At 41.4% G+C, this 23,935-nt stretch overlaps 2 protein-coding genes across 2 annotated transcripts in view; both read left to right on the forward strand.

Annotated features, from left to right (window-relative positions):
* The first annotated feature begins 264 nt into the window (after positions 1-264).
* Positions 265-7,947, forward strand: LOC115372871 (monocarboxylate transporter 12-B-like). Its single transcript, XM_030071031.1, has 8 exons — positions 265-401; positions 3,163-3,266; positions 3,925-4,068; positions 5,212-5,307; positions 5,551-5,707; positions 5,868-6,689; positions 6,945-7,204; positions 7,757-7,947. The coding sequence occupies exons 1-8, from the start codon at positions 265-267 to the stop codon at positions 7,945-7,947; spliced, it is 1,911 nt and encodes a 636-aa protein (XP_029926891.1).
* Positions 7,948-11,180: 3,233 nt separating this feature from the next.
* Positions 11,181-23,935, forward strand: part of acoxl (acyl-CoA oxidase-like) — a 43,474-nt gene continuing 30,719 nt past the window's right edge. The window contains exons 1-10 of the mRNA XM_030069906.1: positions 11,181-11,421; positions 12,283-12,379; positions 14,548-14,634; positions 15,055-15,141; positions 15,371-15,469; positions 18,373-18,487; positions 19,729-19,815; positions 20,451-20,523; positions 20,935-21,067; positions 22,679-22,713. Coding sequence (XP_029925766.1) covers positions 11,291-11,421; positions 12,283-12,379; positions 14,548-14,634; positions 15,055-15,141; positions 15,371-15,469; positions 18,373-18,487; positions 19,729-19,815; positions 20,451-20,523; positions 20,935-21,067; positions 22,679-22,713 — 944 coding nt within the window. The 5' untranslated portion in view covers positions 11,181-11,290. The remainder of the gene's footprint in view (positions 11,422-12,282; positions 12,380-14,547; positions 14,635-15,054; positions 15,142-15,370; positions 15,470-18,372; positions 18,488-19,728; positions 19,816-20,450; positions 20,524-20,934; positions 21,068-22,678; positions 22,714-23,935) is intronic.

Raw genomic sequence — 23,935 nt, forward strand, 5'->3', positions numbered from 1 at the left:
TTAAATTTTCTTTTTAGTTTTCCCAGTACGACCAAGGGATAGGAGAAAGAACGAGGGAACGAAGAAGACGGATCCAAACCAAACCGATCGATTATGCACTTTTACCCAAACACCATCCAGCCAGTGTGAAAGTGTTTTTCATTCAGACGAGGCAGGACGGAACAGAGGGAGAGAAGAACCGCAGGATCGTGCTCTGGCCTCAGGTTCTTCTTTATCAGAGGGAGGGCCTACTGATGCTGATCTGGCCTGTGATTGGCTGGTGTGATGGCGGTCACTGTGGAGCAGAAGGGCAGTGGAGGCAAGGGGGCGTCGCGGGTCGTGACCGCACCGGATGGCGGGTGGGGCTGGATGATCGTCGCTGGCTGCTTCCTCACCACCATCTGCACACGTGCTGTTACCAGGTATCTGTGTAAGTGTGTGTGTGTATATGTATGTGTGTGCAAGAGAGGGAGAGGGAGAGAGAGAAAGAGTGAGTAAATGACTGTCAGCTTAACACACTAAAGCTCAAACAGAAAAAAACACCCTGCCCCTGTTCACTCCTGGCATTAGAATGGGTCTTCACGTTCATTTCAAGCGACCGCCTGTGATCAGGTCCCACATCCACATTCTATATGCAAATAAACACATACATCATTTCCATTTGCAACCACAGTGACCGTGATCCTAAAGATCCATACATTTCTGACTTATAGCAGCTCTGCAACAAGGCAGCATGCTCTTAGCTCGGGTTTCCACTAAGTATCTTATTACCTGGCAAGTTTCCATTTACACTCAGTTCAAAGTTTTAAGCCGCTGCAGATTGTTTCAGGAGATTTCTTTGTGCCTCACTAAGATCTTGAAATCCTGCTCGGACGTTTCCATACGATGTTAAACTAGAAAAAAGCCGTCAGCAGAGCACATTCCTCCTCCGGCACTGTGCAGCTGTTAAGGTGTGCCAGTTCCACATGTTGGATATTCACTAAAAGTTAAGCATGCCCACTGCTTCACACTGCTTTGGCCAGTCAGTGTGAAAAAATAATCACTTCTGCATTGGCCCATAACCAACCTTTCCTCAAAGGTTTATGCAAATCCATTCATAACTTATTGAGATATCTGGCTAACAAACAAACAGATGGAACTGGGCAAAAACGTAACCCCCGTCCAGCTCTGTTGGCAGAGGTAACTACACGCAGCCTGCAAATAAAACCTGTTTCTAACTAAAATTTGTTAATTTGCTCAAGTAAGTTGATTTCCATGAGAAGCTGGCTGTCTCTTGCAGTGACTAACCACACTCTCTCACAGGATAATGCTGGTGTTTTTTGAGTTCTGTGCCAGTGGTGTAGTTTTCCCCACATTAGTATTCCTACTGCTGTGTGCACACAGCATAACTGGAGATGTCAGAGCTTGTTTTCCTCCCTTCAGAGGCCATTTGCTACCATTCATTCTTGTACAGCATAAAAAAAACAGCTTTTGCAGAAGGAGGGAACATATCCATGTATTTTTAGTCAGGGTATCTTTGCTATCCTGAACTGTTTTAATGGATTTTGACACTAGGCTACAGGATTTTGAATATACAGTAAATGCCCCACCAGTCCCCATAAAAACGCATGCGACTGCAGGGCCATGAGCACACAGAATCACACACACAACCTGATCAAGTTGAGAAAAGTGAAGAACGCCCCCAATCAAAGTCTAAGAGGATGGAGCACCAGACACCAAATGACCTGTCATATATAATTTTTATTGTGCAAGAAAGTGATTACAGAAAAAGTGAGGACAAGAACAGGGACACCTACACAGGTAGAAGACCGTATATGATCTCTTCCATCTGTGTGTATGTGTGTCTGCACCCACAACAGCACGATAAGGGACGGTGTGACAGACACTGTAGTGGTGCAACGCAGCAACAGGCCCCTGGGGCACAGAACCCACAGCGTTTATATTTAGGCTCCCAGTGAACATGACTGATGTACCAAATAATATAGCTGATGTGAATTGAAGTGTTAGTGTAGTGTTTAGCTTAAAAGACAATAATGCTTTGTAAAATTATGTAAATAATTATTAAAAATGTTATAAATGATTTACATATTATTGCAATTTCAATCCTTTAGTATTAAGCTACTATAGAATAATAGAAGAAAGCACATTTCTCTCAGTCATGTCAGCACTCACATGTGCTTAAGAGTGCTGCTGGTTGCTGAATGAGTCCATTTAATCTGAAACTTTTTATTTATCTTTTTTATTTTTTATTATTATTATTTTTTTTAATTTTAGGCTGATGTTGAGGTGCGAGCAGCCAGTTTCACTCTGCCACTGGTTTCTGCTGGCTTCAGCACTTAATTGTTCCTCACCCTCTCTGGACTGCTTAGGCAGGATAATTCTTGGCACTTATTGTCTGTGTGTGTGTGCGTTTGCGTGCTCATGTGTGTAGCTGAGCACATGAATTAGTGAACATGTGCGAAAGAGAGAGACAGACAAGAGAGCATCTGCAGACAAAACACAGAGAGAAAGAGAGGAAAGGGGGGTGAAATGCTTTTTGCAAAGGTAAAAGTCAGCTCGGGTCGGCATTTTTTTGCCTTGAAGTTACACAAAGGTCAGTTGTGCCCCGGTCACATGCCATAAGATTTAACACTGCTAAATCTGTTCTGGAGTTACATAATAGATAATTAAACACTTAAGCACAGGGAATAATCACCACGGCCAGGGGGGTAAGTCCAAGATTTCTGTTTCAGTTGCATATGGGCATGAACGATGGCTGTAAGTTGATAACAGGCACAATCAGCTATATTTTATGGACTTATCCTGAGTCTGAGTGGTGATAATAAAAAGTATTTCAATACTGACTGTCTGCATTTGAGACACCTGGAGAGTTTTATATTCTGATGTAGAAGCATACCGTCCTGTCAGCCAGACTTCTAGTTATTAAACCTGTCGGCTGACACCTGCTGTATCTGTTAGTGATCTCCCCATTGTTATAAATGTGCTGATGCTGAAGACATCCAAAAAAACATATCACAGCCCTGGTGTCACCAGTTTCTTTTGTTGCTCTCTACTAAGTACTAATCCAAAATGTATGTGAAATTTTCATTGTGAAATTGTTGCTTTCACTCATTGCTTTGTAAGTGCCTCTGATATTCCCTGAGCAATGCACTTAAGCCAATCTCTCTGTCTCTCTCTGTCCAGATGTATATCCATCTTTTTTGTGGAGTTCCAGCTGCACTTTGAGAGGGATTATTCCACCACTGCCTGGATCCACAGTCTGGTTGACTGCACCACCATGCTCTGTGGTAGGACCATATTTACTGTAGCTCATGCATTTTGGCACATTCATACCTGCAAGCAGCCCAGAGTTAAGTACCTTGCTTAAAGACAAATCACAGTAGATGTGTCAGAGTAGTAGAGGGATAATAGACCTCAGGGGACATAATATTGACCACAAACCTTACCTTATTATGGAATTCAGCATCTAACGCATTTTCTCTGTGGGGAAATCTTCTTAAAAAGACTCATGAATCATAAGGGACCTTTTGACAATAATGGTAAGGGTACACTGGAGGAAAAAAAGGGCACTATCATACTTTTTTAATTGTATTCTGAGGGATGGTATAAAAATATATTTCAGTCAGAGGGAAGATCACAGCTTTTTATTTCAGAGCGCTCTAAAATCTTCCTGTCACCCTTCTTTCTAAATAATGGATGGCCCCAAACAGTCTTTTAAATGCAAGAGTTATTTTAGCAGTACGCCATCATCCGTGTGGTTTGACTTGGATAATGTTAATATAGCTTCCTTGCTGAGAAAACAAAGAAAAGGTCTAATTTTAGTACATTACAACTGTGCTGACAGTACTGCTGTCTTTCCTTAAAACTTAGATCTGTGTCAATGTTTCTCTTTATGAGAGTTAAGTTTTTGAAATGAAAGTAATCCAATCCTAACCATGTCTCCAGCTCCACTTGGCAGTCTCATCGGGAACCGTCTCTCCTGTAGAGCCACAGTGATTCTGGGAGGCCTGCTGTCTTCTACTGGCCTGGTGCTCAGCTCCTTCACGTCCAGTCTGGAATGCCTCTACATCTTCCTGGGCATCCTCACAGGTACACAGGCTCAGCTCACCAAACACCTACTGATCAGTGTCTGCAGGCATCTAGAAGGACATCTACAAATGGTCCAGTAGTGATCCTGCGCTCCTTCACTGCCAGCTTAGAGTGCCTCTCCATCTTCCTCAGTATGCTCTGGAGCTCCACAAGTACATAACAGTAGGACATAGCAGTTGATTAGCACATATTGTATCAGCAAGGACAAAACAATCAGTGAAATCGGCATCTTAGATTTTTAATGAATGCTTTATAAGAGCGTTGGAGTTCATGGTACATGGTCAAGAACAACAGTTGTAGCAGTAGGAGGATTCTAAGCTGCTTCTCCTGGTGTGGTCCCTGTAGACCTCTAAGGTACAGTCATGTAGTTGACTCTGTGCTCTGACTTTCAAGGAGAAGAGAAGTTGTGGGATGACTGATTATGATTGATGATTCGTACTTTCTTGTCAGCTGGGGCTGACATTTTTCTTGCATCAACAGCAGCTCCATATGTAACAGCACATAACAACTAAAGAAATTAGGACAAAAAATAAAGATGCATGTATTTAACATAACATTACAATTAGTGAAAGTGAGGACGATATCAAGGTGCTTCAGTCTACATTTGACCTGGGATTGTGCTCCTCATTTAATGTTAGGACTGACTGACTGCACACAAACTACAAATGTTCCAAGGGTTTAGGGCATTTGAGATGTGATTGGACAGGAGGCTGAGGGTTGATACTCAGTAAAATAGCACTCTGACATTTTTCTATTGTTTATCATAAGCTTTAGTAGTGTGCTGTAATAACTGTTATTTTCTTTAATTGCTGTGATCTACATTATAACAAAATTTGCACCGCGATGGCAGAAGACCAGTTTCCCAAAACAACATCAGACTTAAATTATGAAGAGTGTGAAGAGGAGGAAAGATGCCTGGATACTGCCACCTCCTGGGTTTTTGTGCCCCCACTGTTGCAGCACTGCCTCCCAGGCTGTGGGTTTGGTTAGGGCTGTGGTTAAGATGAAGGCTAGGAAACGCTGCTTTACTGGTGACTTTCTGGGCAAGAACATACCCTGATACCCTGTGGTGGAAACCGCCAGGCACGCCAGCCTGTCTCTGACTTTTGCTGAATCTCAAATTTCTTTTGCTGTCATGTGCAGGTCTTGGCTTCGCTCTCAGCTACACACCAGCCATAGCAATGGTGGGGAAGTACTTCAACGAAAGGAAAGCACTAGCTTATGGCATTGCCATGTCAGGTAGGGGCCACCTCAGTTTCTCAGTTTTCTGATTTCTTGAGTGTTCTTTTATAAACCTTTCATAACTTCTCCTTTTCCCCTTTCTTCTTTCTTTCTTTCTTTCTTTCTTTCTTTCTTTCTTTCTTTCTTTCTTTATTTCCCTTCAGTGCTCTTCTATTGTTCTTTGTCCTCTACTTATGTGTTGTTCTCATTTTCCCTTCTCTTGTCTTTTAAAATTCTCATCTCATCTCATCTCATCTCCAGGTACTGGCATTGGGACCTTCATCTTGGCCCCTGCAGTCCAGCTGTTGATAGAGTATTACTCCTGGAGGGGGGCTCTGCTCATCCTGGGAGGATTTGTCTCCAACTTGTGTGTTTGTGGGGCTCTGATGAGGCCGCTGGAACCCAGAGGAGGTGAAAGGTAAACCCCACAAGTTTTAAGAACACTGTGCTAAAAGTACAGCAGAAGGAGGAGGAGTAGTGCTTGTTTGGGGAGTATTTAAATGATCACACAGGGATAACTGTTCCCACAGCAAGTCATTTCCTATCCAAATCTGTACATTTTTTATGCTATTCTACAGGAAAATGATGGACAAAATAGGAAACCTGGAGGAGGGCGGTTATGTGGCAGCACTACTGGATTCCAAAGACGAAAAACTAGCTGTTGAGAGCAGCCAGGCGGAGCCAAAGCAGCTGGACGCTTACGACTCAGGGGACATGGAGCTACATGTAGCCAACGGGAAGCTTAGAAACTATAAACTTGAAAACAGTAAACTGGCTCAGGTGAATCTTGCACAGATGCTGCTATCAAAGTCTAAACTCTCTGACACAAGGTTAACAGATGTGAAGTTAGCAGACTCCATTGTAATTAGCAACAACATGCTGACTACAAAAATGCTGGCCGAGATCAAACTCTCAGACCCTAAGCTAGCTGATGGCGGTACGCTGGAAGACTTAAAATTGGTAGAAAGCATGACCTCGAACTACAAGCTAGCTGACATCACAGCCACTAAGTTATCCAGCACCGTGGACACTAATATAGCCGACGTCATGGATGTCACACAAGAAGAATTAAGACGCACCGAAGTCCAACTGGTGGATGTCCAACAGTTACCCGTAGATACTAACACTCATCAAAACACTTTAATGAACACCAAAACTCCTTCCAAATGTACGTGCCCAGTGTCCACGGAGGAGTTTGGCTTCCTGTTAATGGCCGACTTCTTGCTGCTGGCCATGTCCTTCCTGTTCCTGGCGTACGGCTGCAGCATCCCAGTGGTCTACCTGATCCCTTACGCCCTCAGTGTCGGGGTGGAGCACCAAAAGGCTGCCCTCCTCATATCCATATTCGGAGTTAGTGGCATTGTGGGTAACATCACCTTTGGATGGATCACGGACAGGAAGTAAGTTGGCATGGTGTGTGTGTGTGCTGGTGTGCAACCCTTAACTTGGAGGGCTGTGTAGCGGGTCCTAGGAAACACACCAACGGATGGGGTGTACTGTATCTTTAGAAATGGTTTCATGTACGTGTTCTTGGATCACTGCAAAAAAAATGAAAATTGCACAGTTTGTCGTTTTGCAAAAGTTGTATTCTGAAGAAAAAGAGTTCAAATATTGAAGAAAAGTCCTGACACTAACCATACTATGGTTCCCTCTAGGTGTCTGAAGAGGTATCGGACATTGAGTTACATGGCGGCAGTGGGCATGGAGGGCCTCTGCTGCATGTTCCTCCCACTCCTCCACTCCTTCCCTCCCCTGGCCCGATTCTCCATGCTCTACGGCTACTTTGACGGGGCGTATGTAGCACTCATCCCTGTGGTCACTTCTGACGTCGTGGGTTCCAGCTACCTTACCTCTGCTCTGGGAGTGGTTCACTTCCTACATGCTATTCCCTACCTTATCAGCCCACCAATAGGAGGTGAATGCCTAGGTTTTCAATACAACTGCCACACTTTTGTAAGGTTTCATGTGCAGCAGGACTCATATTTCTCTGTTAAATGAATGTGTAAAAAAATGAAAACAAATGATATTGATGTTGCTAGTGTTTCTCTAGATCAAGGCCACATTTCCTGTAAACATTGTTGCTTCCTACCACAAAAGTCGGATCCCAATCCAGAGCATAAGCTTTCTTTTAGCAGCACTTTATGTAGAATAAATGCAAAATTACATGATGAAACTTTAACCTTATCTTATATTTTCATTAGCTAATGTTAAGTAAAGTAGACTTTTAAAATGAGGTTTCAGTGCTTTACATTTTCGGTTACAACCATTTTTTGAATGTCAATTCAGGGGAGACCATCTCATTTATTCACCAGTAGCTTGCTAGAAGGTCAGTCCTCTGAAGATTACTCCAGTACTCTGTTTGAAGAAGATGACCCCTGACCTGGCATACCTATGTCTCCACTGTCCTCTTCTCTTACAGTTTTGGACTTTAGTCTTCATCTTTCAATCTGTCTCTCTCTCTGTTCAGGTTGGTTGGTGGACAGGACAGGTGACTACACGGCAGCCTTCCTCCTCAGCGGGTTTTCCCTCATGATCAGCCCTCTCTTGCTGGGCTGTGGCATGCTCCTCAGACACTGTTTGAGGTCCAAGACTAACTCAGACAACGTCTCAGACTCCAAGCTCAAGATCTTGAAGAACCAAGCCACAGATGCATCTTAAAAGAACCAAAGCTGCAGAACATGTGCCTTTTCACAGACAATTTGGGGACTTGTGTGTGCTTTGTATTAATGTTTCTTTTTTTTTAAGTGTAAAAAAGTAGCAGGTGTGTTGTCCCAATCTAGACACATTAATATGTTGAAACTGATATGGTATTTTATTGAGTGCCTTTTTTGTTTCATGTTGTTTTTTTGTGATACCAAAGTGCATTTCCTCTTTAATGAATGCCAAATAATTTTGCTGCAAGCAGTTTATAATTCACTTCCTGTTATCCAGCCATAAAGCATTAAACAACAGAAATTGTCAACATAGGCCGAAAATAGTTTTCATATGTGTTATTGCAGTGATTTTTTAGAGCTGCACTAGGCAACTTTCCACCCTGGCAGTCTCAAGTCTCAAGTGGCAACAGGAGATAACCAAATACTTGAAAGTTTGAAGGACTTCATTACAAAGAAATCATGTAATGTGACATCAGTTACTGTAACTGTGCAGTCCTATGACCCTGAATGTCTTGATGGGGAAAAAAAATCTTTCTCTGTGCTCACTGTCGGCTGTATTTTGATCTTAAGTTTTGTTTTATCATTTCCTCTAGGTGTAGAAGATTTCTAGTGACCGTACAGACACCAGAATATCATTTGGGTGTTTAGGGACAATCTGCAGTCTCTCTATTAGTTGAGATGAGCTACACTGTGATGATACAAGCTTACAAGATGGTTGGGTTTTAATGGAATAAATCACGTCTAGTGCAGCTTTAAGATTTTCACAGGTTATGAATTCTATCTTAAGGCCAGAAACCATAGACCAAGGCTCTAATCCACAATCTGGAGTTGAACATTAATACTCAAACAGTCATGAATGCTACATGAATTTGCTCTTCCAGTCACTGTGAATGCAGCAGGCTTTTTAACTTTTTAACAAAAAATAGCATTTTAACAAAAAAGCGAGCTGGTCAGGGTTATGGGAATGAAAAATGTCAGTTTTCTTCAAAGTTTAAGACTTCATCATCGGAGAAGTGTCATTCCAAAAGAAAATAAACACTATTGTCTAAAAGTGGCAGAGGGATTAGTAGGGGAAAAATACTGGTGCCTTTTTAAAAAGAAAGAAACGCTTAAAAGGCTGTTATTTTTTGTTCTTAGCAATAACTATGAATGCCGCTATGTTGATTTATGCGGGGAACTCAGAGCTCAAAGACTCCCCAGACTCCAGCTAGGAGTTATGAGTCATTCAAATGAAAGGAGATTTCCCAGTTCTCAGTGGTCTTGAGTATACCAGAAGACCATAACTTCTGAAATTTGCTTACCGTGTAAACTGTGAAAAGAGGATGAGTAATTGAATCACTCTGTCAAGATTTCTCAAGATTTTTCAAAGCCAGAAAGTTTTTTGTTTTGTTTGTTTTTTGTAATGTATCTTTAATCATGTTCTGATATACAGTAAATAAAACAAAACATGCTGAACTTGTAATAAGCAAATGTGATGTGCTATATTCTGAAAACTACTCAGACAGAGTAGGAACACAAGCCCTCAGTGTGCAGCTTATGAAAAATTACTCTTTCCCCTATTAAAAAGCTTTAGTTGTACCAGAAGTGAACATTAATTGTTAGCAGTTTGATCAATGTTGTCATGACTTACTAGTCAATACTTCATCAGGCTGCATTTAAAGAGAATGTGCTGGGTTGCTTTGGGGAACAAAACAGGAATAACATACTGTTCCTCCGGTGCAGACTGAGGTTACCATTGTAGATAAGAGCTGCAATTAAATGTAAGAGCGCAAGTGATAACTATGGCGTTCAGCCAGTTTGATCAAGCTGTGACATAACTGCAGAGAAAAGGTCATGCAGTTTGGACAAATTTTAAATGACACTATTTTCTTGAATTGCACTGTTGAAGTGAATCCATGTCAGTCATTTATAAGATCTGAGACAAAATGGGGATGTACACAAGAGCAACGGCAGAGGTTTCACTTTCACCATGCAGAGCTGTGGGTTTATTTTTCACCCATAAAATCTGTCTAGCAATGGCTTACCTGAACATGTAAACTATTTTTTTTTTAACAAAGAGAAAATAACTGCATTTCCCAATATAATATTTTTGTGTAATAAACAACAAAAGATTTTGGGCAAGAGCATTTCTGATGGCCAAATAGATAGATAGATAGATAGATAGATAGATAGATAGATAGATTTTTATTGTCATTGCACAATCATATACGTATAATAATGCAACGTATATGATTGTGTTGTGATTGCATGTTGTGATTTTAGCCAGGGGGGAGAAACATTTAAAGTTGCTCAGGTGTGAAAAAAATTCATCCCTCTGCTGCTCTCTGAGGATCCTGTTAGTTTAGAGTTGGAGAAGAATGAGGCTCTCAAGAGGGAGATGTATTCATAAAGCCTTTAATATCACATTCAGGCAAAACATGCCAATGTGTTTCAGCCACTGAGGGCAAGTACACGGATGAAAATGCACACACACACACACACACACACACACACACACACACACACACACTACAGTGATTGTTATGCCCCTGAAAGCGCCTGTGACACCTAAATCTCAAGCTAGCAGATTTACACTAAAACATATGAGCTATGTTGAATATCTCTTGTTATTTCTTATTATTTAAGATACACACACATCAGAGTATAACTGCCCAGGAGACTTCCTCACATCCCCTGAATTCAAAGGTCACATCCCCTGTACTCAAAGATCAAAGTTAAAAACACTTTTCCTTCCAGTGCTTATTCTGTTTTATTTTTATTTATTTATTTATTTATTTATTTATTTTTTAACTTATTATTTTATATAATTGTTGTTAATTTGTTCAACTGCTTCATCATAGATCAAATGATGACCTGCACATAAATTAATCTGATGTATTTACTTTATATCTATGTATGCATATATTTTTATTTAGTTAGTTATATTTTTGCATGCATGGAATAACATTATTGAGGTGGGTGGTGGGGAGGTGGACTGGGGGGGGTTCCCCAGCTGGGCCCTGGAGATGGGGACTCCCTTCGCATGGGCGCCCGTGCGGAAAGCTGCACCTCACCATCTGCAGGATGACCCGATTACTGTGAATCTGCTCAGTGTATTAGCATTTAAGCAAATGGGAGGTTCAGCTGAACATCTCCCACGCACTCAAACAAACCAAGAGATCAATGATTTGATTAAGTATATACAACCTATCAGGCTTCATTATCAATTAGCTTCCATCCACTTACATTACAGGGAGTCCTTGACGTCACCTGAATGAGGAAGTCGTGTCACAGCGAGCAGCCTGTAGCCGGATCTCTCCCGTTACTTTTTCCACCACCGTTTTCCAGGCTCCAGCTCTCTCCCGGTGATGTCCGGCACCGCGACGGCAGACAGCCCGGCTCCGTCCAGCCTGTCCCGCTATCTGGACGGGGACTTCTGGCGAGCCAAGGATGTTGTCCGGGAAGGGATTTCTCAGTGCGAGCTGTTCCACACGAGCAGGTTGGCTTCCTCTGCTCCTCTAGCTGTCTGTCTGTCTGTCTGTCTGCTCGTCTGTCTGTCTGCCTGTCTGTCTGCAGCAGTGCGCCGCACTTTATTTACCCGCTAAAACCTGATGCTTTAGGCAGAATCTGCTCTGCACTGAATCCCTTTAGATCCGGTTATTAGGCTGCGTGCTGACATGATGTTATTAGGATTAGAGTCCACAGCTGTCCAGTTGTGGATCCATATCTCCATTAAAGCCACACTTGGGTCTGTGATACAGACCACTCTTGGTAAATACTGTTTTATCATTAGTCATTATTGTCTTTTGGGCAAAATGACAAAAATAAACCAGTTTACTTTTATTTTATAGTTCCATTTAGGTTTTAGCGTTTCAGATTGATGCGGAATAACTGGTAAATATGGCAGATAATATTACTGAATAGCTTTGGGATTTCATTTAATACAACAGCTAAAGAAATCTTAACATTGTGGGTACATATCATATAGCCTTATACAACAAGTGGTTTGTACTTTGTAGGCAGTCAGTATTTTAATGAATGAATGAAGTGCATCTCTGTAACTCCCAACTTTACTAATACATTTACATTTTTGCTTTAGTTTTCGCTCTGTCATTGTATGAGTTAAACACACCTCAAATGACTTGATTTTACATTTATGAAGGAGAGCTAACATGTTCATATTTTGTGGATTTGGCCTTCAAACAAATAAAAAAATAAAAAAATAAAAACTGCATTTCAGCTAAGTGGCTCTGTGGAAAAAAAATCTTCTGTCCATCCAAATCCATAACTGTAACCCCTGCACATCATGCGTGACTAATAAGTTTGTCTAGTCAACAAAGGCTTGTTGTTTGTGCTGCAGCTACGACCTGACGCTGGACCAGAACAGAGAGCTGACCATGGACAGACTTCATTATGTCATGCGGATGCCTCTCATGAGACAACACCTCAAAGACCAGGTACTGGAGGTTAGGTGGGACAGCATCCAGGCCTGAAGCCCAGTCACACAGCTGAAAACACACCTCCCTCAGAGGGTTTGGTGTGGGACTGGAGGTTCAACACCACACCTGGCTTAACCTCTACAGCAAGGCAGATTTAGTGTGTGCAGCATGATCGTAATGGTAGGGTAAAGCAGAACAATGCCTATTTGCTTTGAAAATATAAGTAAATTGAATATCAATGTACAATATCAACATGTACACATGAAATATACTTCAGTAAACACATTTAGAGGGTGATCACATTATGCCAGACCACAACTTTGTTATAATAAAACTAAATGTAAAATCATGTAAAGAGGCATCTTCTCCTATGACCTGGGGAAGATGCCCCCCTGCCAGGGCGGCGGGAGTCATTTTGACCTATGCAGACTTGGTATTTATGCATAAGATGAAATTTATTTCAATTTTTGACATTACTTTTACTTTGACTGCAGTAAACATGTCACATAACTCATACAAAATAGTTGTTTTATTGTTTTTAGAACGGTTTGATTATTGTCAACTAATTTCAAATTAAGGGGCCAAAGACATATCAGGTCTCCCCTCAGAAATCCTACTCTTACACTTTAACATATTACAAAAAATATTAGATATTAGGGCTGGTTCTCCTTCTTCAGAAGTCCCATTGGCTGCCATTTATTTTGTACAACTTCCAAAGAGAGAGAGAATTCATCTCAATAAACATGCTACGTATCTTACCTTCGACAATAATGGTATCATGATACAAGCAATCCTGTGATATGCAATGTATTTTAAGATAATCAGCTATGATACACCACAGTATATGTAACTGAAGAAGAAAAAATATTGAGGCAAAATAGGCAAAATAATTTTCCTGTAGGCAGGAATCAGTCAGTGTTTTAATGTGCACAGTGACAGCAACGTGAACATGACCCACGAGTTCCAGTTGAAATACCTCAAAGCAGGGAACAAATCAGACATGCAAACCTGTCACATTCTGACAAATTCACAGTTTTGAATCCAAAGTAGGTCCCGTACAGTTATTATGTGCCAGGGGAACTGGGTTGCACAAGACATCCATTCTTCCCTCTCACCTTTTCCACCCTGAACCAGTTTGCGTGCCTGACATGTTCCTCATTGTAGCTCAGATGTGCATCTGTGCAAATGAAGTTGAAGATTCAAATATCGATACTTGTCACAAGATCATTGATAATGCCAACAGGAGGTATCTGTATATATTGCATTATGGATTTATTGTACCTACCCCTATTCACCAGAAAACAATCTCTCAAAAACAACTGCTTTATAGCCGATATGATCTGTACTACTTAAGCATGAAGTATGTATCCTACAGTATACATTTGCAATCGTCACATGTCCGCTGCCGTGTGAATGCTCTGAAGATACAATTATCACAATTATAATTTGGTTAAACTACTGTGGTGGAAATTATTTTGGTGCAAAGTCCTAAACTCATCTGGAGCGTACACCTGCACAATTGTGAGGACATTTTATTGTTGTATGAAGAGAAGTTTTTGGTTCGCCAAAGTTGGTGTTGGGTTTGTTATTCTCTGACCTGTAGATTCATAAAGACCTCAGAGTTCATTACAAATACATACATGGCTTGTAGAGAGTTAAGGGTACAATAGTAGTGCAATAGCCCACTTTCACAGCGGCCATTTTGGCATGAACAGCAGGGTGATGCTGCGATTCTGCGTTTAGATTTCTGACTTCCAAGCGGTTGTGTTCACGCTGCAGGATAATGCAGGGAAAACATAGCCACCTGAAGGAGGTTTGGCAGAGAGAGGCGGTAACCATAAAAATCTGTTAGCTCCATTAGCACTGTGTTACTTACTACTTATCTCACAGTTTGCATAAGTACACATCAAATTATATGTGAAAGCGTCAACAGATATTTTATAACAATTCTATTATTACCATTAACGACGAAGGCTATCATGTTTCATTTTTTTCAACGTGGCAGCATCAACACAGGTGTTGCTAATGGCGGTGTGCTGTTAACACTTCCCTGGACTTTTCCACAGATTTCCACCACATTTTTGACCAATCAAATCACAGGACGTATGCCAGCTGTTGTGTGTCTCTCCATCATGTCTCTCTCTCCTTTCTTTTCCCTCTCTATCTCTCTTTCTCTGTCTCTGCAGGTGAAGGAAAGACAGCCGGGCTTCATTGCCAAGACTGTTGGCCTGACGGAGCTGATCTGCTTCGCTGACATGGCCACGGGGGTAAAGGTGGGACACACACAAACACACAAACACACACCGAGTCACAGCGATAACCAAATCTGATTTACATAACCGGCAAAGCATCTCTTATCTGCTGCATCAGTGAACAACAGAGAGGTGCCATAATTATTTTCAGGCTGGGCAGGTTCAAATAATGATCCATGCCATTTTCATAGGAATAAATGGCCTGTCTCTTGGCTGTTGATGGAGACACAGCTGTCCTGATATTTGAACCCGTGACCCTCTGATTATGACACAGTCTGTGTGAACTTTACTCTTTAGCTCCAGGCTGACAGTGAAAGCAAGATAGACGTATCTTTATTGTCTTTGGAAAGATATTTCCTCACCTAGATATCATTGGTCACACACACACACTCATGCATGCACGCCATTATTATATAATATGGATTGTTGTGTGTCTCCCAGCTCGGTGTGGTCTGTGGTTTGTATGGTGGAGCCGTAACCAACCTTGGCAGCCCAGAGCAGAAAGACACGTGGTACCTGCCTGCCACTGTAAGCACACACACACACACACACACACACACACACACACACACACACACACACTATAAATATCTGAAAGCATCAAGTCAAGGATATAATAGCCAGTTGCATAATAGTCCTTTTATTTCATCTAATATATCTATAAGATTAGATATATATCTATATCTAATGTGTGTGTCTATGTGTGTGTGTGTGTCTGGGTGTGTGTGTGTGTGTGTGTGTGGGTGTATTTATTTAGGATCTTGAGTTCACAGGGATGTTTGCGATGACCGAGCGAGGGCATGGGAGCAACGTGCGGGGCATCCTGACCGAGGCTCACTACAGCCCTTCAACCCAGGTATCCAGCCACAACACTGCCTTGGTACACACTACATTATAACTAGCTGTTGAACTTCAGTGATCCCAAATCATGTCAGTTTGCTGCAGTAAAGAATATCTTGAAATAAAAAGTACTGAGGGGAACATAAAGGTAAAAAAAAAAAAAGTATGAATGAAAATACCACACAGTGTTTGTGATATATTTTAAACATAGAAATAAATTCAGTCTATCCCTCGTCAGTCATAGGTGGATAAACATGGGCTTTATCTTCCATGTAGGAGTTCACCATCCATTTTGCATACACCTGCATGCTCCTGAACGTTCTGCTTCATATGTATGCATCTTGTAACCCCATGTGTAAAAACAGTTTAAAGGACCACACCAGTGACTTTTCATGTTTAGTGTAGTATCTACAAAAGTGTAGTGTAGTATCTAGTGTAGTATCTACAAATGTGTATATATCTATATCTATATCTATCTATCTATATCTATATCTATATATATATCTATATATAGATATAGATATAGATATAGATATCTATATCTATATACACTATATTGCCAAAAGTATTCGCTCGGCTGCCTTCACACACATATGAACATGAGTGACATCCCATTCTTAAACCATAGGATTTAATATGATGTGGGCCCATCCTTTGCAGCTAGAACAGCTTCAACTCTTCTAGGAAGGCTTTCCACAAGGTTTAGGAGTGTGTTTATGGGAATTTTTGACCATTCTTCCAGAAGTGCATTTGTGAGGTCAAACACTGATGTTGGACAAGAAGGCCTGGCTCGCAGTCTCCGCTCTAATTCATCCCAAAGGTGTTCTCTCGGGTTGAGGTCAGGACTCTGTGCAGGCCAGTCAAGTTCTTCCACACCAAACTCGCTTATCCATGTCTTTATGGACCTTGCTTTGTGCACTGGTGCACAGTCATGTTGGAACAGGAAGGGCCATCTCCAAACTGTTCCCACAAAGTTGGGAGCATGAAATTGTCCAAAATGTCTTTGTATGCTGAAGCATTCAAAGTTCCTTTCACTGGAACTAAGGGGCCGAGCTCAACGTCCGAAAAACAAGCCCACACCATAATCCCCCCTCCACCAAACTTTACACTTGGCACAATGCAGTCAGACAAGTACCGTTCTCTTGGCAACCACCAAACCCAGACTCGTCCATCAGATTGCCAGACGGAGAAGCGTGACTCGTCACTGCAGAGAACACGTGTCCACTGCTCTAGAGGCCAGTGGCGGCGTGCTTTACACCGCTGCATCCGATGCTTTGCATTGTGCTTGGTGATGTAAGGCTTGGATGCAGCTGCTCGGCCATGGAAACCCATTCCATGAAGCTCTCTATGCACTGCTCTTGAGCTAATCTGAAGATCACATGAAGTTTAAAGGTCTCAAGCTATTGACTCTGCAGAAAGTTGGCGTCCTCTGCGCACTATGCGTCTCAGCATCCGCTGACCCCGCTCTGTGATTTTATGTGGCCTACCACTCCGTGGCTGAGTTGCTGTCGTTCCCAATCGCTTCTACTTTGTTATAGTACCACTAACAGTTGATTGTGGAATATTTAGTAGCGAGGAAGTTTCACAACTGGACTTACTGCACAGGTGGCATCCTATTACATTACTATTACAGCACCATGCTGGAATTCACTGAGCTCCTGAGAGCGACCCATTCTTTCACAAATGTTTGTAGAAGTAGTCTGCATGCCTAGGTGCTTGATTTTATACACCTGTGGTCATGGAAGTGATTGGAACACCTGAATTCAATGATGTGGATAGATGAGCGAATACTTTTGGCAATATAGTGTATCTATATATATATAGATATATATATAGATATAGATATCTATATCTATATCTATATATATATATATATATATATATATATATAGATATAGATATAGATATAGATATATCTCCTTCTGATCAGCCTATGTGTTGATGTGTGACTTTTGAAATACTTTGGCATATTTGGACCAAATGACTCATGTGGTTTAAGACTAAAATATTAGTTTGATCTCTAGTTGGATTCGCGTGCCAGTTTCATGTAAAATTCCTGTGTATGAATCTTGAATTGAAATGAATTTTGAAACAGAACATATTTTGATCAAAAGAATGACCACTTTGGATCAAAAGTGCTTAATACATATTGGCACAGTTGGACCCTCAATTTTTAAATTTTTAAATTTTTAAATTTTTAAATTTTTTTATATGCTGCGATGGACTGGCGACCTGTCCAGGGTGTTTCCTTGCCTTCACCCTATGAGCGCTGGGATAGACTCCAGCACCCCCCCGCGACCCTAGTGAGGATAAGCGGTTTAGAAGATGAATGAATGAATGAATGAATTTTTTATATGACCCCTTTAGTGAGTTTGACACCCCTGATATGAAAATGAACTTTCAGAGACTTCAAACTTTCTTCATACCTGTACTCCGACACCATAATAAAGTCCTCCACATTAGTTTTCCTAAAAGCAGCAGCACTGTTGTGTTTTGATGCCTTGACATTGGGCGGAGGGACACCGTCTCTCTGCCGGAAAAATAGTCCCCCAGGGAAACGTTTGCTTTCAGAGTCCGAATCCGAATCAGAAATACTTTACTGATCCCCAAGCAGAAACAAGGGAATTTTCCACAGCCAATTATAGGATCTATTTTATGAATGGTGTCGACTGAAAATTATATGGTGGCTGTTTCAACCAAGAATTCAAATTTAAAAATAAGCGATTTTGATTCTGTTGTGAAATCTTTAGTTCCCCCTTTTACAAAAGATTTACAAAATGGGTTGTTGACGTGTAAAAAGCTTTCAAAATCACCGGTATGGTACTTCAAAATAAAGGTTGTTTAAACAGAACAAGCAGTGGTAACATTGCTCAGAAAGGCCGTGCCACCTCTAAACACGCTCCCCTCTCTCCCATCCAGGAGTTCATCATCCACACTCCCTGTGCTGACGCCCAGAAAATGTACATCGGCAACTCCATGAAGGGAAACTACGCCTCCGTGTTCGCTCAGCTCATCATCGACGGGCAGTCACAAGGTGGGCACGCGACTTTCACTCCGGACTTTTTCACTGTGCTCTTAGTGGAGAGCTCTCTGTTTGGAAACTTTGAACTCGAGGTTCAGCTCCTGGAAGGTCAGTAAACATGAGGTCAGCACGCTCATGTTTACCAGCCCAGCTAGTCTGGGATGTGCTATATTAAAGGATTGAAGGATACCAGGCAGATAAGAGATGTGTCAGTGAGTCCAGCTCTCTCTGGACTGAGCGCTCACTCTCTGCTATTTAGGAGACAGTTTGTGTGTCCCTCAGGTGTTCATTCATCAGTTTCGGTGTGCACTACATATGAAGCCATTTTTGAGGCTTAGACCTTTGAATTATTAGTTCTGAATGTGTGAAATAAACTGGTGTTGATAAATAAAGACTTCGTAAAATGTTTGTACCTGCAAGAAAAGACTTGTAGATGTTCATACTATTTAGTGACGTCTGAGCTGATGTCTGAGAAAGTTTAACCCTCAGATGCTCCTTCAATTGTTACGACATCCATGACCCCCGGACAAAAATGTCCACCTATAGAGAGTGGCATTTAGACATCTGTTTTAAGCAGTTACTCCCAAAATATTTGTGACCCATATAGAGCTGGGTCTTGACTAAATGTGGAAATCACTTTTGACATGGGTTTCAAGATTTTAACCCCTTCCTGACCAGTTGTTTTTGCTGCAAAAACATATAAGGATCGTGTTGAAAACTGGCTTAACTTAAAGTTCAACTTGAAATTTGCTCATGTACACAAAAAATTTCAAAGAACTTGTAATACATTTTTTTGTTTGGCTTATTATAAGTAATCAGCTTAGTAAGTTTCATGATATCTATAGGATAAAATTTTTTCCCTATTCACGTGTGAAAAAAGACTGTGTTAAGTCTATGGCTAAACTTCAAGGTTGATGAGAGAGGGGTAACTGTCCGATTGAGAAAAAAATTTCACCAGTAGAGTTTTCTCATGTATTGCAACCAATTACGAGTCCAAAAAATGGTCTTTCATGCTAAAACTCGGGACATCCAGAGTTTACCCTAAGGTACACCTCCTTGCCAAAAATCAGGCACCAATGACCTTTCATTTGACCGTGGGGAGTTGGGAAAGTATGAGAGGTGGACAAAAATGTCCAGGGGTAATCTGAGGGTTAAGGTGCAATAGTGCCTCTTTGTTTAAGCTAAAGAAGTTCATGCTCATGCCTTCTTGAATTATAAAAATAGTAAGTTCATCTGTTTTCCTGCCTCTACAGGTCCTCACTGTTTCATTGTGCCAATCAGAGACAAGCATGGTGTCATGTACCCGGGAGTGACTGCTGTTGACATGAAGCACAAAGAAGGTACATTCTATTCTATTCTATTCTATTCTGTTGTCTGTGCCCATGTGTCCCTGAAGTTTTAGCAGCTCTAAAGCAATTAAACATGAGGCGAAGTATGACAGTGTTGTGCAGCAGACTGGTAAAAGTTACTTGAAATATGTCAGAAAAATAATTGAATCTTTTGAACTAGCAGGAACTACTTTCCCTCTTTCTACAGTTAGTGTAGGAGGAGGGTGATGGGAGACTGTGTGCAGCTATAAATCACTGCACACAGCGGATGGATACGTGGTTTCTCACCTGACATAGTTCCAAAACTACAACCTGGCTACACTGTTAATGACATTTAGTTAATGAATCTATTGGTTAGTCAGTAGAAAATGCCAAAGTTGTTGTTATGAGAAGGTTAGTCTTAATTTGGGATGGTGTGTGTGAAATTGTTAGCATGAAACACAGCAGTGAGTCATCTCCCAGGGACACATGGATGACTTTAGTGTTCACTAAAATGTTTCATTAAATAAAGATAAATATAATAAATATAATAAATATACAACATTGTAAAGAGTATGTAAATATGATTTGCTGAAGTAAGAGCACCCTTAGGTTATAACAAGTTTTACAAGGTGCTCTCTCTCTCTCTCTCTCTCTCTCTCTCTCAGGTCTGCATGGAGTTGATAACGGCATCCTGATCTTTGACAATGTCAGAATACCTAGGGAAAACCTGCTCAGCAAGTCAGTAACACACACACTCCATACATATGCTTGCATATCACATATGCACACATATCATAAGCACATAATCAAATTTAAGTACTTTGCATTCTCTAAAAATGATGTCACAAAGATATTGAAAAATATTTGAAAATATTGAAAGCAGTGATAATTACCAGTTATCACAAAATGTCCAATGTCCTGAATGCATCAAGTGCACGCCTCTCCTCTGGGCACTGCTGAAAGGCATTGTGGGAAATGTAAGAAATAAGTTTGTAACCAAAGCAGAGGCAGAGGAGGCAGTTTCAGGGAAAATGAGTACAACCAATAAGGAAATTACAGCTCTTCAAATGCAAACTAACTTACAGTGATATCCATAAGTAAACACCCAGTTATTCCCATGTCTTGTGTGTGTGTGTGTGTGTGTGTCAGGTTTGGCAGCGTGTCTGCAGACGGTGTGTATTCGTCTCCCATCCAGAATAAGAGTTGTCGGTTCAACGCCATGCTGGCAGCCCTCACCCCCACCAGACTGGGTGTCACTGTCCAAGCCACTGCTGCTATGAAGGTACTGGATGGGCACAGTGGCTGAGCTTGGACACTAGGGGGCAGCCTTTTCATGCTGTTGCATGCATGCTCATCATGTTTTTTTTTCAGCTGTATAGATACTCAAAACAGACAGAGCCCCTGTACAGTTAAGTGTAGATCTGTGCGTATTTCTGTTAGTTTTTATATTATTTTTATGTTTCTGACTTCCATAATGTCCTCTCCGAAAAAACACTATGTGCATAATTTACCTTGGTAGAGACCTATTTGCTACATTTCTATTTTACCTCACAGTCTTTTAGAGTTTTTTGTTATTTTATGGGTAATTTGAACTTTGTGAGCAGCCAGTCAAATTACTGTGTTATCTTCTTAAGTGAGACATACAGGATGCCGCTATTACAATGATTGTGAGCAAACCATGCTTAGAGGATGTGGTGCATTTTAAAGCATAGCTGGTAAACTTTACAATCTTGGTTGACAAAAGGACAATTTGTTTACAGACTGGTGATAGTTCAGTGATTCATCCCAGTTAATGGCCTTAAAAAAAGAAGAAAAAAATCAACTCAAACCTAACATTTTGAGTTGTATTTTTGTCTCTGCCATCATGGCACACTCAGGGTGAAAGATACGTTTTTTACAATCACTTGGACACTTGAAGCATCAGCTGGCCTAGATAAACATCAGCTCGACATCAGACTGGCAAGCACATACTGTCTCTCCTCTCAGTTAGTTGTTCAGTGTATTGATAGTTTCATTTATAAAAAATAAAAAAAAAAGCTCTAAATCAAGTTCGAACAGACAAACAGCAGTCAGCTGTGGACCTACATGTCGCTGAAAAGGCAGGTTCATAAAGGAAGGCAGGTAGGCAGGTACTTTGTTAATCCCCAAGGATATTCAAGGAGATTCACACCAACAGACAAAGCAAGCAATAACCCTAAGAACAAGAAATTCTCTCCCCTTTGCAGACATGCCCACCTTCTGCTAATCCCATGCAGTTTGGGCCACAAACCCTGCAGTCCACTTGTGTTCTTGTGGCCTGTTGGAAAATGGTGTGTTTGTGCAGACTGGGGCCTAAACAGTCTTGGAGTTGCATCAGTTGGCTTTGACTGGAAAGCTGAGACTCTTGTGGATTCAATGAGCCACATTTGATTCATGTGTGATGATGTTGGCCCCCATAGCAGCCAGTTCACTGTAGTCAGACCATTTTTTTTTTTAAAACTTGACTTTGTATTTCTTTCTGAAGACCCCCTGCCTCCTCACTGAAATGGCTCATAGAAAGGGCTGGAATGGTAAAGGGTTAAAAGGGATGGTGCAAGGGTAAAACTGCCTGCAAACACACTGACCAGGGTGAGATGGATTAAATAAAAGTGCAAAAGTCTAAGTTAAGATTTTTCACCTTTCTCCTGAATTGATCAAATCTACTGCCCTCTGCTGTCTTCATGTGGAACATAACTGTGACTACATTCTAGGTTTGAATCATCAAAGTGTATGTAATCACACCTCAAAAATGAAGCCTCCACATTTCATATGCATCATGAACGCTGTAAAACCTTCTAGCTTTTGATTGCAACGTTTCAAAACACACCTCACACTGGCTGACAATCTGTGTTTCCCTTTTCCCTCCGACTTTCAGCTGGGCCTCATCATCGCAGTCCGTTACAGCCACAGGTATACACTCTCACACACACACTCACCGATATACAAACACACACACACACACACACAGAGCATTTGTTTGCATGTGTGCATATACATGTTGATGTGTGTGTGTGTGTGTGTGTGCGCATGTGTGTGCGTGTGTGTGTGTGTGTGTGTGTGTGTGTGTGTGTGTGTGTGTGTGTGTGTGTGTGTGTGTGTGTTCACCATAGTGAACATCCCGTTCTGAGTGTATCCGCCCCCACACAGGGAGCCCTGCATTGTTCCGCTGCTGTAACCACTGTTGCATGTTCTGTACATCCTCATGATGTGTGTGTGTGTATGTGTACTCATGAACACACCTACCTGTGTTTTAAGCATCACTGTCCCCCTAAGACCTTGCTGCACTTGTTTTTTTCGTAGTGTGGTGCTCCTCAGCTCTGAAACATCAGACTCATTTGTGGCAGATTGTGGTGCATGTACACATGGAGGTCAGGTCTCATACTCAGGGCATACATCACTGGTTTTAGTGGAAGGCAATGTCTGACCCTAGGGCTGGGAGATATATCAATATCTTATTTATATCACGATATAAAACTAGATATTGTCTGGGATTTCAGATATTGTAATATCGTGGTAAGGCACAACAAGTGATGTCTTTTTCCTGGTTTTAAAAGCTGCATCACAGTAAAGAAATACAATTTTCTGTGCTTATTAGACGGTTCTAGTTGTTTTATTATCTGTCCGTAAATGCTTCAATGCTTCAATATTGTCACAATATCAGTATCAAGCTATTCGGTCAAAGATATCGTCATATTTGATTTTGTCCATATCGCCAAGCCCGATTTGATACCTGCCCACAAGTTGTAAGTCAGTTTGTGTGAGAGTAACAGCTGAATTCTCATAATGTTGAAAAAAAAAAACTACATTGCATGCCTGTAACGACTAAAACCCAGGGTAGAGAGCAAGAGACACCTGCGAAATGTTATTGCGGTGTTGTTAAAAGTCAACGCGGCACTGGTCCAGGCAAACGGGAACAATGTGGTGAGGTAGACTTGTTTCCAAATTTAGTATGCCTTAGAAACACTTCATTTTTTTAATATTCAGAAACCAGCAGTTCCAAGCCGGCCTCGCCCATGAGACGAGGACCTCCACTGTAGCCAGCCAGCAGAGGGTGTGTTACATCACCTGAAAGCCTTGTGTAGGTGGCCCCCCTATTCCGCCTAGCCCCGTGTGCGTGTGTGTTTGTGCCTTG

Source organism: Myripristis murdjan, chromosome 15, assembly GCF_902150065.1.
Source record: "Myripristis murdjan chromosome 15, fMyrMur1.1, whole genome shotgun sequence".
Taxonomy (NCBI): Eukaryota; Metazoa; Chordata; class Actinopteri; order Holocentriformes; family Holocentridae; genus Myripristis; species Myripristis murdjan.